This window comes from Falco biarmicus, chromosome 15 (assembly GCF_023638135.1).
Source record: "Falco biarmicus isolate bFalBia1 chromosome 15, bFalBia1.pri, whole genome shotgun sequence".
Taxonomy (NCBI): domain Eukaryota; kingdom Metazoa; phylum Chordata; class Aves; order Falconiformes; family Falconidae; genus Falco; species Falco biarmicus.
The window spans coordinates 2,735,023-2,747,015 of NC_079302.1; the positions used below are offsets into that span (position 1 = coordinate 2,735,023).

Genomic DNA, 11,993 nt, shown 5'->3' on the forward strand with positions numbered 1-11,993 from the left:
AGCGCTGGGGTAACTGGGAGCACTGGTGCATTGGGGGCACAGGGGATATGGAGATCACGGGGAGCACTGGGGTTACACCGGAGCACTGGGATGTTGAGGGCAGAGGCGTGCTGGGGAGCACTGGGAGCACTGGGCGCTCGGGGCCACCGGGTGACCGCCGTCCCACCGCTCCCCCAGGGCGCATGCGCAGCTCCTTCGCGACTCGAAGATGGCGCCGCGGCGTGCCCGTCCCTGCGCCGCCAGTGGGCGGGGCGAGGCGGCACCGCCCCGTGGTCCGATCGCTGCCATTGGGCGCCGAGAGCCGGGCGCCGCGGCGCCGGCCAATGGCGAGGCGGCAACCCGCCACGGGCCACCATCACGTGTGTAGCTCGGGGGCGGGACCTGAGGCCGCCCGGCCCCGGCCGGGAGCGTCCCGGTAGCGGCGGCAGCGCGATGGCGGAGGAGCGGCCGCTCGTCCTGGTGACCTGCACGGCCCCCGTCAACATCGCCGTCATCAAGTACTGTGAGTGCAGCCCGGCGCCGGTGGGCGCCTGCGGGCTGGGGGCGAGCGGGGAGGCCGGGCTGGCCAGGGCCGTGCCGGGCCTTGCAGTGCGGTGCGGTGCGGTGCCGTGCCGTGCCGTGCCGTGCCCAGCAGTGCGGTGCCGTGCCGTGCCGTGCCGTGCCGTGCCGTGCCGTGTTGTGCCATGCTGTGCCATGCCCAGCAGCGCCGTGCCACGCTCTGTTGCACCGTGCCATGCTGTGCCATGCCGCGCTGCAGTGCCAAACCAACCTATGACAAGCCGTGCCATGCTGTGCCGTGCCCAGCAGTGCCATGCCGAGCTGTGCCAAGCCATGCTATGACAAGCTGTGCTGAGCCGAGCCGTGCCGTGCCACATGGTGCTGTGCTGTGCCAAGCTGTGCCGTGCTGTGCTCTCTTTTGCAGGGGGCAAGCGGGACAATGACCTCATCCTGCCCATCAACTCCTCCCTGAGCGTGACGCTGCACCAGGACCAGGTTGCTGTGGGGTCAGGGTCAGGGTCAAGGTCAGGCCCCTCTGCCACCAGCCCGTGCCTGTGGGGTGCTGAGCCCCCCACCCATCGCACTCACCCCGCTCTCCCTGGCAGCTGAAGACCACCACCACAGCTGCCGCCAGCCGGGACTTCACAGAGGACCGACTGTGGCTGAACGGGGAGGAGGCCGACGTGGGGCACCCCCGGGTGCAGGCCTGCCTGCGGGAGGGTGAGTGTCCCCCACCCCGGGCACCGCAGGGGGGCTGGGCGGGGTGTCCCCCGTTCCGGCCCCCCACCTGGCTCCTGTCCCCTGGCAGTGCGGCGCCTGGCCCGTAAGCGCCGGGGCGGCAGCGCCGAGGACACGGCCCCGCTCAGCCTCTCCTACAAAATCCACATCGCCACCGAGAACAACTTCCCCACCGCCGCCGGCCTGGCGTCCTCCGCTGCCGGCTACGCCTGCCTGGGTGGGTGAGCGGGGAGCGTGGGGCACTGGGCGGGGGTGGCCGGGGTGTCCCCCTGCTGCTGACCCCCTCCCCTGCCCGCAGTGTCGGCGCTGGCGCGGCTGTACGGCGTGGAGGGCGAGCTGTCGGAGGTGGCACGGCGTGGCTCGGGCAGCGCCTGCCGCAGCATGATGGGCGGCTTCGTGCAGTGGCAGCGGGGCGAGCGGCTCGACGGCAGGGACAGCCTCGCCCACCAAGTAGCCCCCGAGACGCACTGGCCGGAGCTCAGGGTTCTCATCTTGGTGGTGAGGGACTAGGGTCGGGGGGAATGGCTGCGCCCCCTCCCACCCCACCCTGCCAGGCTGGGTGGGATTTGGGGAAGGGGTGCTGGGAGCACCCCAACCCCTTGTGAGTGCAGCGCTGGGTGCTCAGGGGCTGCCTCTCGCCAGGGTTGGGGGCTCGGGGCAGGGGTTGTGTCCTACTGCCTGTGCCCCTCCCCAGGTCAGCGGGGAGAAGAAGCAGGTGGGCAGCACGGCGGGGATGCAGACCAGCGTGGACACCAGCCCTTTGCTGAAGGTATGGGGGGCAGTGGGCCCGATCCTGCCCAGGGCGGCTGCCTGCCCCCTGCCCACAGGCAGGGCTTGGGGTCCCAGTTCCCTTGGACGGGGGGGCATTTCTCCATGCTGGCAGGCACTGAGGGAGGCGGGGCGGGGGTCTTGCTTCTGTGGTGCCACCTGCGTAAAAGCCCAAAGGGTTATGATGCCTTGGGTGTCACCGAATTGGGGTGACTGTGACCCACCCGCTACGACAGCACCGGGCAGAGGTGGTGGTGCCAGAACGCCTGGCCCTGATGATGCGGCACATCCGTGAGCGGGACTTCGAGGGCTTCGGGCAGCTCACCATGCAGGACAGCAACCAGTTCCACGCCACCTGCCTCGACACCTTCCCTCCCATCTTCTACCTCAACGACCTCTCGCGGCACATCATTGCGCTGGCACACCGCTTCAACACCCACCATGGACACACCAAGGTACCAGCCGGCCCCGCGGGGCTCCTGGTTTGCTGGGTGCTGTGGTCCCTCACCATGGCCCCCCCGCATCCCACCACAGGTAGCCTACACCTTTGACGCTGGCCCCAACGCCGTCATCTTCACGCTGGCTGACACCGTGGCTGAGTTCGTGGAGGTGGTGAGGCACAGCTTCCCCCCCGCCACCAACGGGGACCAGTAAGAGCAATCCCATCTCTTACTGGGGGGCGGTGGGATGGCAGGGGCTGTGAGCAGAGGGGCAGGGACTGAGCTCCTGGCTGTGCCGCAGGTTTGTGCGGGGGCTGCCTGTCGGCTTGGCCTCGCTGCCGGAGGAGCTGCTCACGGCCGTGGTGACTGAGCCGGTGCCGGGGGCTGTCCGGTACATCCTGCACACCAAGGTACGGGGCTGGGGGGGGGCTGGGGGGGTGTGGGGCAGGGGGACCCATCTGCCCGGCCTCTGCGGTGATGCTCTGCCCCCGTCCTCATCACCAGGGGGATGCACAGGGCCCCATCCCTGTCCCCAGGGGGTTTGTGGGGGACCCCATCTCTGTCCCCTGGTGGGGGTGTGTGGGACCCCATCCCCAGGGTTGCACAGAACCCCATCCCTGTCCCTGGTGGAGGTGTGGGACCCCATCCCTGTCCCCAGGGTTGCACAGGACCCCCATCCCTGTCCCCAGAGGTGCACAGGACCTCACCCCCATCCCTGTCCCCAGGGGGGTATATGGGACCCCATCCCCAGGGGGGTGTACAGAACCCTATCCCTAGGCGTGTTCCCACAACCCATGGGCTGGTCTTTCAGGTTCTGTGGGGCCCAGAGCTGCCCCGCAGCCCTGAGGCAGGGGGTCCCTGGTGCCAGAATCTGGCCCATGCTGCCTCTAACCCATCTCCTGCCCCACAGCCCGGCCCCGGTCCCCAGCTTGTGGATGACCCCAGCCAGCACCTCCTGGGAGTGGACGGGCTGCCCCGCTGCCGTGCCTGAGCCCGAGGACACTGCCAGGGATGGCCGTGACGCGCCGGCGTGGGGGGCTCTGCCAGTGCTACCTGGGGGGCTCAGCGCTGAGTCGGGCCTGGTGCAAGGCTGTCCCCAGCCCTGGGGCCGGATGTGACCCCCGGGGCTGGTTTTTACTGTTTTGTAAGGAAATAGAGGGTTTCTGGCTGCAGCGCTGTTTCGGCGTGTACGGGCTCCATGGGTGCTGCTGGGTGGGGGACATCACCAGCCAAAAGCAGGGGGCAGGAGATGGGGCTGGCCCTGCTGGGACTGATCCTGCCCACCTGCACAGCCCCTGTCCCCCCCATGTCCGTTGTGGGCTGCTGCTTCCGTCCCCTGTCGCTCCAGTTGTCCCTTGTGGGGCTGATCCTGTAGCCCTGCACAGGCCTTGTCCCCCTACATGGCCCCTGTCCCCCCACCATATCCATTGTGGGGCTGCTTCTGTCCTCTGTCCCCCGAGTTGTCCCTCCCTGCATAGTCCCTGTCCCCCCACATGGCCCCTGTCCCTTGCAGGACTGATCTTGTCCCCGATCCCTCCGTGTCCCTTGCGGGGCTGGTCCTGTCGCCGCACGGCCCCTGTGCCCCCGAGCCTGGCCCTGGTCTGGTGCCGTGTCCCTGTGTGGGCGGGGCTTGCGGGAGGGGGCGGGCCCTACGGGAGGGGGCGTGGTTGAATAGTCTTCCGGGTCTGGCCGAACCGAATCGGGCCGAGCGGAGCCGAAGGGACTCGGGCGGCGCCATGGGGCAGATCGAGTGGGCCATGTGGGCTAACGAGCAGGCGCTGGCGGCCGGGCTCAGTGAGTGCGGGGGTCCGGGGGTGGGTGGGGGGTGCTGGGTACTGGGGACCTGGGTGCTGCACAGGGTGCCGAGCGCCTCCGCTTCGCGCAGCGCCCCCGGCCCGGCCGTGGGGGTCCCCGAGGCAGCCCGTGTCCCCAGGCTGCAGGGAGGGAGCGGCGGCTCGGGGGGCTGAGCCCGGGGGTCCCGCAGGCACGGTCCTGCTCGAGGGGGTGGCAGCCCCGGGGGGGTCCGGTCCCGCCGGCCGGGGGGCGCTGAGGGCGGCCGGGACGTGCCGGCCCCGCTGGGGGTGCCAGGGCTAGAGGCTCCGCTTCCTCTTTCTCGTCTTCCTCTTTCTCTTTCCTTTTCTCTTCCCTTTCCTCCTCCTCTTCCTCCTCCTCTTCCTTTTCTTCCTCCTCTCCCCCGTCTCCGCCCAGGTTTCCTGTCCCCGCCGGGCAGCCGGAGGGGACCACAGCTCCGTGGCTGGAGCTGACGCGTGGCCACGGGGGCAGAAACCTCCCCCAGGCTTGAGCCCCCCCATCCTGGACCCCCCCAGCACACCCCAGCCTGGACCCCCCAGCACTCTCCAGCCTGGAGGCCCCCATTTCCCTTCCCTGAACCCAAGGGGTCCCACACAGCATCTCCCCAGCGCCCCGCACATCGGGTGATAACCCTGGGTTTGGGGGGGCTGTATTGCGGGCTGGGGGGCTGTGCCCTGGCTCGGGGGGCTGTATTACTGGGCAGGGACCCCAGCATCCTGCTGTGTCCCCACAGTCATGCTGACAGGTGGCATCGTGGCCGTGGCAGGGCAGTTCAAGGACTGGTACTTTGCGGCGTATGCCATGTATCCTTGTGGAGAGGATGCCCGGGGCTGGGAAAAACCAGGGGAAACCCCTGTCCCGATGAGGATGGAGGACGTGGGTGGGGGGAGACACCCTCCTTCTCCCCAGTCCGGGTGTAAACCCCTCCTTCCCTGCCCCAAAGAGCCCATTTTTGGGTGAGGGGTGTGACTAGGGACTAATCTTGGCCCCGAGCGCCTCTTTCCTTGACCCCCCGCAGCGCAGCAGGTGCCTTGGTCTGCCTGCTCGAGTACCCCAGGAGCAAGCGGAAAAAAGGCTCCACCATGGAGAGGTGGTAAGTGGTGTGTCCTCCTCCCTCACCCCTGGGACTTGGGGGTCCTGGAACCCCCCCAGACACAGGGACGTGGCTCTGAGGGTGGGAGCAGTGGGGCTGGAGCACGGCTGGATCCCACAGATAGGTTCCTTGGGGTGTCCCATGCAGGGACAGTGCAGAGATGAGGGTTCTTGGGGCTGGGTGTCCCCCCTGGGGTGGGGGTGGCCTCTCTGACCTCCCCAGTGTTGCTCTGCAGCGGCCAGAAGTACATGACGGCGGTGGTGAAGGTGTTTGGGCCCCTCACAAGGAATTACTACATCCGAGCCATCCTGCACGCCGCGTAAGTGGGGTGGGAGGTCAGGGCTGAGGTGCAGCCCCCCCAGCCCCCTCCTGACCCCCAGTCTCTCGCACAGCCTGGCTGTCCCTGCTGGTTTCCTCCTCTCCACCATCCTGGGCACCGTCTGCTTGGGCATCGCGAGCGGCATCTACCTGCTGGTGAGTGCAGAGTGGCTTTGGAGGGGTTTTTGGGGGGCTGGAGGCTCTGCCGGGGGAGAGCCCCCCCTCAATGGTCACCATGGCTTTGCAGGCGGCGGTGCGTGGGGAGGAGTGGAGACCCATTGAGCAGAAGCCCCCAGAGCGGCTGCACATTGGGGACACCATCAAGCAGCCACCCAGCAACCCTCCGCCCCGGCCCCCCGCCGATGCCCGCAAGAAGCAGCCGGTGGAGGTGGGGGGGCAGGTGAACCCCATCCCCGTTGAGGCTGAGTAACGGAGGGGGGGGGGTGGGCCTCCTGTCACTGCTGCACCGCTCGTGCTCCTGCTTCCCAGATGCACCCCAGCCCCTCGTGGGGAAACTGGGGTGCCTGGCTCCTGGGGATCCCCAAGTCCTCAGGGCTCCCCAGCTCCTTGGTGGGTCCCCAGCTCCTGGGGATGCCCGAATCCTTGGGGATCATCAGTTCCCCCTGGGCTCCCCAAGGAATCCCTAAGTACCCAGGAATTCTCAGCTCTCTGTGAGGTTTGCAGCTCCTGGGAATCCCCAAATCCCAAGGGATGCTCAGCTCCTCAGGGGCTTCTCCAGCTTCCAGGGGCTCCCCAGCTCCCGAGAATCCCCAAATCCTTGGGGATGCTCAGCTCCCTGTGGGGTTTCCAGCTTCCAGGGGTTCCCCAGCTCCTGGGGGTGCTCAGCTCCCTGTGAGGTTGTCAGCTGCCAGGGGATCCCCAAATCCCCGGGGATGCTCAGCTCCTCAGGGGCATCTCCAGCCTCCAGGGGCTCCCCAGCTCCTGGGGATTCCCAAATCCCCAAGGATGCTCAGCTCCCTGCTCTCCAAGCAGTCCCCAGTTCCCTGAGGTCTCCCCAAATCCCTGGGGAACACCAGCTCTCCAGGAAATACCCAGCCCCCCCGAGGGGTCCCCAAGCCCCGCAGCCCTGTGGGGTGGGATCAGGCAGCTCTGCTCCCTGCACCAGCTCTCACTGTTTTTTTTGTCACTTCTGCAGTTGCTGTTGCAATAAAAAGTGGGAAAGGCACCAGCTGCCCCTGCCTGCCACTTCCCAGGGGGGCTGCAGCTGCTGGGGCTGGGCTGGGGCCAATTTTAAGGACAAACAGTGCGATTATGGGCAAACTTTGTGGTGCAGCTGCAAACTTTGTGGTGCAGCTGCAGTTGGCATGGGGACGTGCAGGGCTGTGTCCCTTTTTTGTGGGGGACAGGGAGGTGTCCTCAGGGGGCATGTGGCATGGGGGCCCCACAGTCCTGCACGTGTACCCCCCTTCCCCCCTCCCCAAAAATCTTCTGTGGACCCAGTGGTGGGGTGAAGCAGGGAGGGGGTGGGGGTGGTGTGTGAACCTGCACTGCAGCTGCACAGCAACTCCCAGAGGTGCCCCCAAAGCCGGGGGGGAGACCCCCCCCCCATGGCAGGGTGGGTGGGTATTTCACTCCTTGCTTGCGGGTGCTGGGGGTGCCCAGGTGTGATGTGAGACCATGCGCTGCTTGGTGGTGACAAACCCCTGACCCTCTTGGGGCACCAGCAGCTGCTCTGTGCCCCTGCCCCCCCCACTCCCACCATAAACCCTGGTCTGGCACCCATGGGTGCCGGCAGGGCACGTGGGTGGCCCCAGCAGGTGGCGCTGGGCCCGTGGAACGTGGGTGCCCGGGAGCCAGAGCCATGGGAAAGGTGTGGGTGGTGGGATGCTGTGGGTGTGGGGCTGGTCCCCTCCCCGGGGCTGGGGTTGTGGGATGCCCCCCTGCCCGGCCACCCTCTCCATCACCCCCCAGTTCATCCTGCCCTGCCGCACTGGGTGCACTGGTACTTTACCTATTGTGCTGGGGCCAAGAGATGCCCCACAGCTGAGCATCACCCCACGGGACACCCATGGATGTGCCCTTGGCCCCATCCCACACCTCTTTGCCCCATTGCGCTGACATCCTCACACCCCACCCCCCCGCCCCCCGCCCCCAACTGGGGAAAAAGAACAAGGACCGTGCTGGGGGGGTTGGCCTTTATTTGCAGGCTGCACGCTGCCAGCTTTAAATAGCACATATAGAGGAGACAATAAATAGCTTTGCGGGGGGAATAAATAACCGGCGAGCCCCCAAGCAGGGCTCGCAGGATCTGGCTGCGGGGCCATGGGCACCACGGGCTGATGCTGGACCCGGAGTTGCAGCCTTGGCAGGGGAGGTCAGCAATAAATACGGGTTAAAAAAATAATCCTCCGGCAGCAAGGCTCATAAATAAATCATAAATAACAAGGTGAGGGTTTGGGGGCGGAGGGGGGCCGCGTGTGTGCTCTAAAACAAGCACGGGTTGGGATGGATGCAGTGACACAGTCACGCTATGGGGCTCCACGGGAGCAGGGGGGGCTCAGCGCCCGGTGCGGGGCAGGACGCAGGTGCAGCCCACCGGCACCCTGATGTAGTCTACCTCGAAGGTGATGAGGCCAAGGCCGGTGGGACGTGGGCAGGGCTTGCGCCGCAGGACCATCATGGTCTGGTGGATGGCCACCGAGTTGAGTGACGTCGTCTCCCGACCTGTCTTGACATCCACGCAACCACTGCAGAGGCACTCGGCGAAGGCCAGCTTGCGCGGGTAGCGGTTCTCGTCCTCATCGATGCTGCGGGTGAGTTATGGGGCATGGTCAGCAAGCCCCTTCCCCTGTGTCCCCATCACCCCCCCGGTCCCCATCACCCCCCAAGTCACCCTGCACTGGGCAGGCAACGGGGTTGCCCGTGGGAAAGCGCAGCTGAACGATGCTCGGGGAAACGGAGGCAGCAGCCAGTGTGGGGCCGTGGAGGGGTCCCCAGTGGGTGGCACTCACCGGTATCGCCATGGGGAGATGGAGCGCTCATTGGGCTCACTGTGGAGGCCGGTGCGGAGCTGCAGCGCGGGGCAGGCACGCTCACGGTGGCGGCGGCGGCGGGCGGCGGCGGCGGTGGCCGGGGGTCTCCTGCAAGCGCTCCAGCTGCGGCACCAGCTGCACGGGCACGTAGTGGTCCCAGCGCAGGCTGCGGCCCAGGAGGTGTGCGGGGGCTTCGCCGTCCCGCAGCTCACCCGCGCTGTAGCAGTGCACCTGGGGATGGTGCGGGGGGCCGCCGGGCCGGCGCAGGCCACAGCACAGCACCAGGGCACCCAGCAGCACCAGGGCACCGAGCCAGCCCTGCGCGAGAGCCCGGGTCAGAGGGGGCACCCGCACCCCGCACAGCACCCTCCTCGGCACCCAGCCCCGGCTCTCCTGGGGGGCAGCTGGACCCAAGGACTCCAAGGGGTCCTTGGGGTGAGCTTTTACCCCCACCCTCGGGACCCCCACACCCCTCCCCAAAAGCAGGGCTGCACCCACACATGCACCACACACGCATGCGCACACATGGGGTACTCGTGCATGTGGTACACACCCCTCCCCTAAAGCAGGAGCACATGTATGTGCGTGCATGTACACACAGTACTAGCACACACATATACATGGGGAATACCTGCACATACACATATATACATCTACACACAGACACATATACAGCTATACATAGACAGGGAATACCTGCACATATATACACACACACATTGCTGTACATATGCAGGGGATACCCTGTACATATACACACACATATATACCCATATGTATGCGGGGGATACCTGTACATATACACACAGACACACCCCCTACCTATACATGTGCAGGGAATACCCTGCACATACACACACACAGCTATACACACAGAGATACTATGTGTACATACACACACACACAGAGCACACGTAACTATGCACAATCATACACACACAGGGTATCAGCACAGGCACATGCACATGTAAACATACCAGCACACATTTGTAACAGACATTAGTTCCAGTGTGTGTGCATGCATACTTGTGCATATATACAAGCACATGTATACACACACATGCCCTGCACTACCCTTCCATGCATATATACACACACACACAGACGTTACATACATACAGAGGTATCAGCCCGTGTGCATCTATGCACCCACAGAGCAGTACCAGCACATATGCATACATGCACATGGATGGCTGCATACGTGCAAACACACATGCATTAGCAGCACACATACATACAACTGGACTACTCTTCCATGTGCACCCCCCCCCAGCCAGAAACACACACAGCGCTAGCAGCTGTGCCTTTACATGTACATACCACCCACATACCACCACACACACATGTACACATGTGCAAAGCCAGCAGCACGTGCACATCCCCAGCCTGCCATGTACAGGCACCAGCACACATGCAGCTACACGCACATTCCAGCTGGCCCATTGCCCCCAGCTGGCCCATTGCCCCCCCGCCCCCCCCCCGGCTGGCCAGCCCTCATGCCCACCCCCACGTATGCACATCCCTCCCCCCCACCCCGCACCATGGGTTGCACCCTGCTCTGTGCACACACACACGCTTTCACCACCCCCAGCTGCCAGCAGTCCCACCCCATGCTGTGCCCACCCCTGTAGCCCCCCCCCCCCCAGTTACCATGGGGTGGGCGTCGAGGGTGCGGGAACACGCTGGAAAAACTGGGGGGGCCCTTACGAACCGCTGCCCCAGGGATGCGGGCAACCGAGTGGCAGCACCGCCGCTGCCGCCGCCTTTATATAGGGCTCGGGCAGGTGATGTACACACACCTGGAAACTCCAGCTCCGGCTGCCTTCCTCCTCCCCGCGGGCCGTCGTTACTTCCTTCTCAACTCCGCGTGTTCCAGCTCGGAAATCAGTTCCTGACATCCGCCCCCCCCCCCCCCCCCCAAATGAATTGTGGGTGGCTGATGGGGCTGGGCAGGCACAGACTCGTTGGGAAGGGGGTGGCCATCAGTTTGGCTGCCCTGATGTCCTGGGGATGGGCATAGAGAGAGCATCGTAGGGCTGCATGGTCCAGGTCACGGGAGGGCTGGGGGACGGGTACCCAGGGCATCCCAGGGATGGGGTGGCCTGGGTACCCGTCCCCCAGCCCTCCCGTGACCTATGGGAGCAGGATCCCCATGCCCAAGGCCATGGCCCCAACCCTGGCCCCATTGCGTAAGCCCGATGGTGATATCACCGTCACGTTCCCAGGGCTGCCAGAATAGAAATCCCAAATTGGGCAATGCTGGAAAGGGCTGAAGGGCTGTGTCCATCCCCTCTGATGCTCCAAAGTCCAGCACCAAGGGGTGTTCCAGCAGTGGGGATGCTCAAAGGCACGATGATGGTGTTGAGCAGAAAGGGGAGGATGTGGTGGGACCAGGGTTTATTTTTCCATTCTGGATGCAGGATATCCAGAACACGGAGTCCCGCATCCTTCAGCGAGTCCTCTCGTACCCCAAATCACTGCTGAGCTGGGCTTGGCCCCACCTGGACCACAGCACCCTGCCAGCACCATACGTGCCACACGGGCACTGTGGTGTGCAGCGTAACAATTCAGGGTCAGGGCTCTTGTCCCCATAGCAACCCAGTGGTCCCAGTATAGCAGGAAGCACAGTACTGGACAGGGGGGAAGCACACGGAAAGCAGCTTTGTGTGGCTGTGGGACCAGGCACAGCCAGGCTTTGGTCTTTTACCAGAAAGACAGGATTTACACCCGTTTTGGCAACGACTTTCTTCTGCCACCCCGAGCAGCAGGGAGGAGGCACACAGAGCCTCCCCCAGCAACACACAAGAGGGGGCTGGACCCCATTTTTCATCCCAAGGGTCTAGATAAGCCCAGAGACAACCCCAAGTTAGGCCAGGTGAAGCCCGCTACGGCACAGGCTGCAGAGGGCCCCTGCTAATGCTTAACACCAGTGGGATACTGGTTTAACACTGGGCTGCAGGCTGGAGGGCCCACAGGTTCACAGGGGGGGTCAGGGGTGCCGTGCTCCCCCCAGGAGAGACAGCAGCTCTCCCAGCTCCACAGGGCTCCCGGAGAGCAGGAAAAATTAACTACACAGCCCAAAGACAGGGACATGCGCCTTACAGCAAGGGAGAAGGAGGACAGGGGTGCAGAGAAGCGTAAAAGGAAGAACTGGTTATCAAAATACTTTATTTCAGATAAATCCCTCAAAAAAAAAAAAAAAAAAAAAAAAAAAAAGAAAAAAGAACCCTCCTTGTTAGACAGACATCCCCACAACACCTTCAGGGCTCCTTTTAAATCAACTAAAACAATCCGATGCTTAAAATAAAAGACAGGTCATTTTCCCAATCAGAC

At 64.6% G+C, this 11,993-nt stretch overlaps 4 protein-coding genes across 4 annotated transcripts; 2 read left to right on the forward strand and 2 right to left on the reverse strand.

The window, feature by feature from the left end:
• The first annotated feature begins 355 nt into the window (after window positions 1-355).
• MVD (mevalonate diphosphate decarboxylase) lies at window positions 356-3,616 on the forward strand. Its single transcript, XM_056360967.1, has 10 exons — window positions 356-502; window positions 923-993; window positions 1,104-1,218; window positions 1,307-1,453; window positions 1,535-1,734; window positions 1,931-2,005; window positions 2,241-2,459; window positions 2,539-2,654; window positions 2,746-2,854; window positions 3,355-3,616. The coding sequence occupies exons 1-10, from the start codon at window positions 433-435 to the stop codon at window positions 3,433-3,435; spliced, it is 1,203 nt and encodes a 400-aa protein (XP_056216942.1). The 5' UTR covers window positions 356-432; the 3' UTR covers window positions 3,436-3,616.
• A 467-nt stretch (window positions 3,617-4,083) lies between these two features.
• LOC130159387 (cytochrome b-245 light chain) lies at window positions 4,084-6,853 on the forward strand. Its single transcript, XM_056360969.1, has 6 exons — window positions 4,084-4,238; window positions 4,990-5,059; window positions 5,275-5,349; window positions 5,585-5,668; window positions 5,742-5,823; window positions 5,915-6,853. The coding sequence occupies exons 1-6, from the start codon at window positions 4,181-4,183 to the stop codon at window positions 6,095-6,097; spliced, it is 552 nt and encodes a 183-aa protein (XP_056216944.1). The 5' UTR covers window positions 4,084-4,180; the 3' UTR covers window positions 6,098-6,853.
• Window positions 6,854-8,185: 1,332 nt separating this feature from the next.
• IL17C (interleukin 17C) lies at window positions 8,186-8,446 on the reverse strand (the record flags this gene model as incomplete). Its single annotated transcript, XM_056360970.1, has 1 exon — window positions 8,186-8,446. A coding segment is annotated over one exon (261 nt), but the record flags the coding sequence as incomplete, so codon positions are not given.
• On the reverse strand, window positions 8,446-10,103 carry LOC130159451 (interleukin-17C-like). The gene is given in 3 exon segments (XM_056361117.1): window positions 8,446-8,749; window positions 8,751-9,148; window positions 10,088-10,103. Coding segments are annotated over 3 exon segments (528 nt in total). The 3' UTR covers window positions 8,446-8,635.
• Window positions 10,104-11,993: the final 1,890 nt, after the last annotated feature.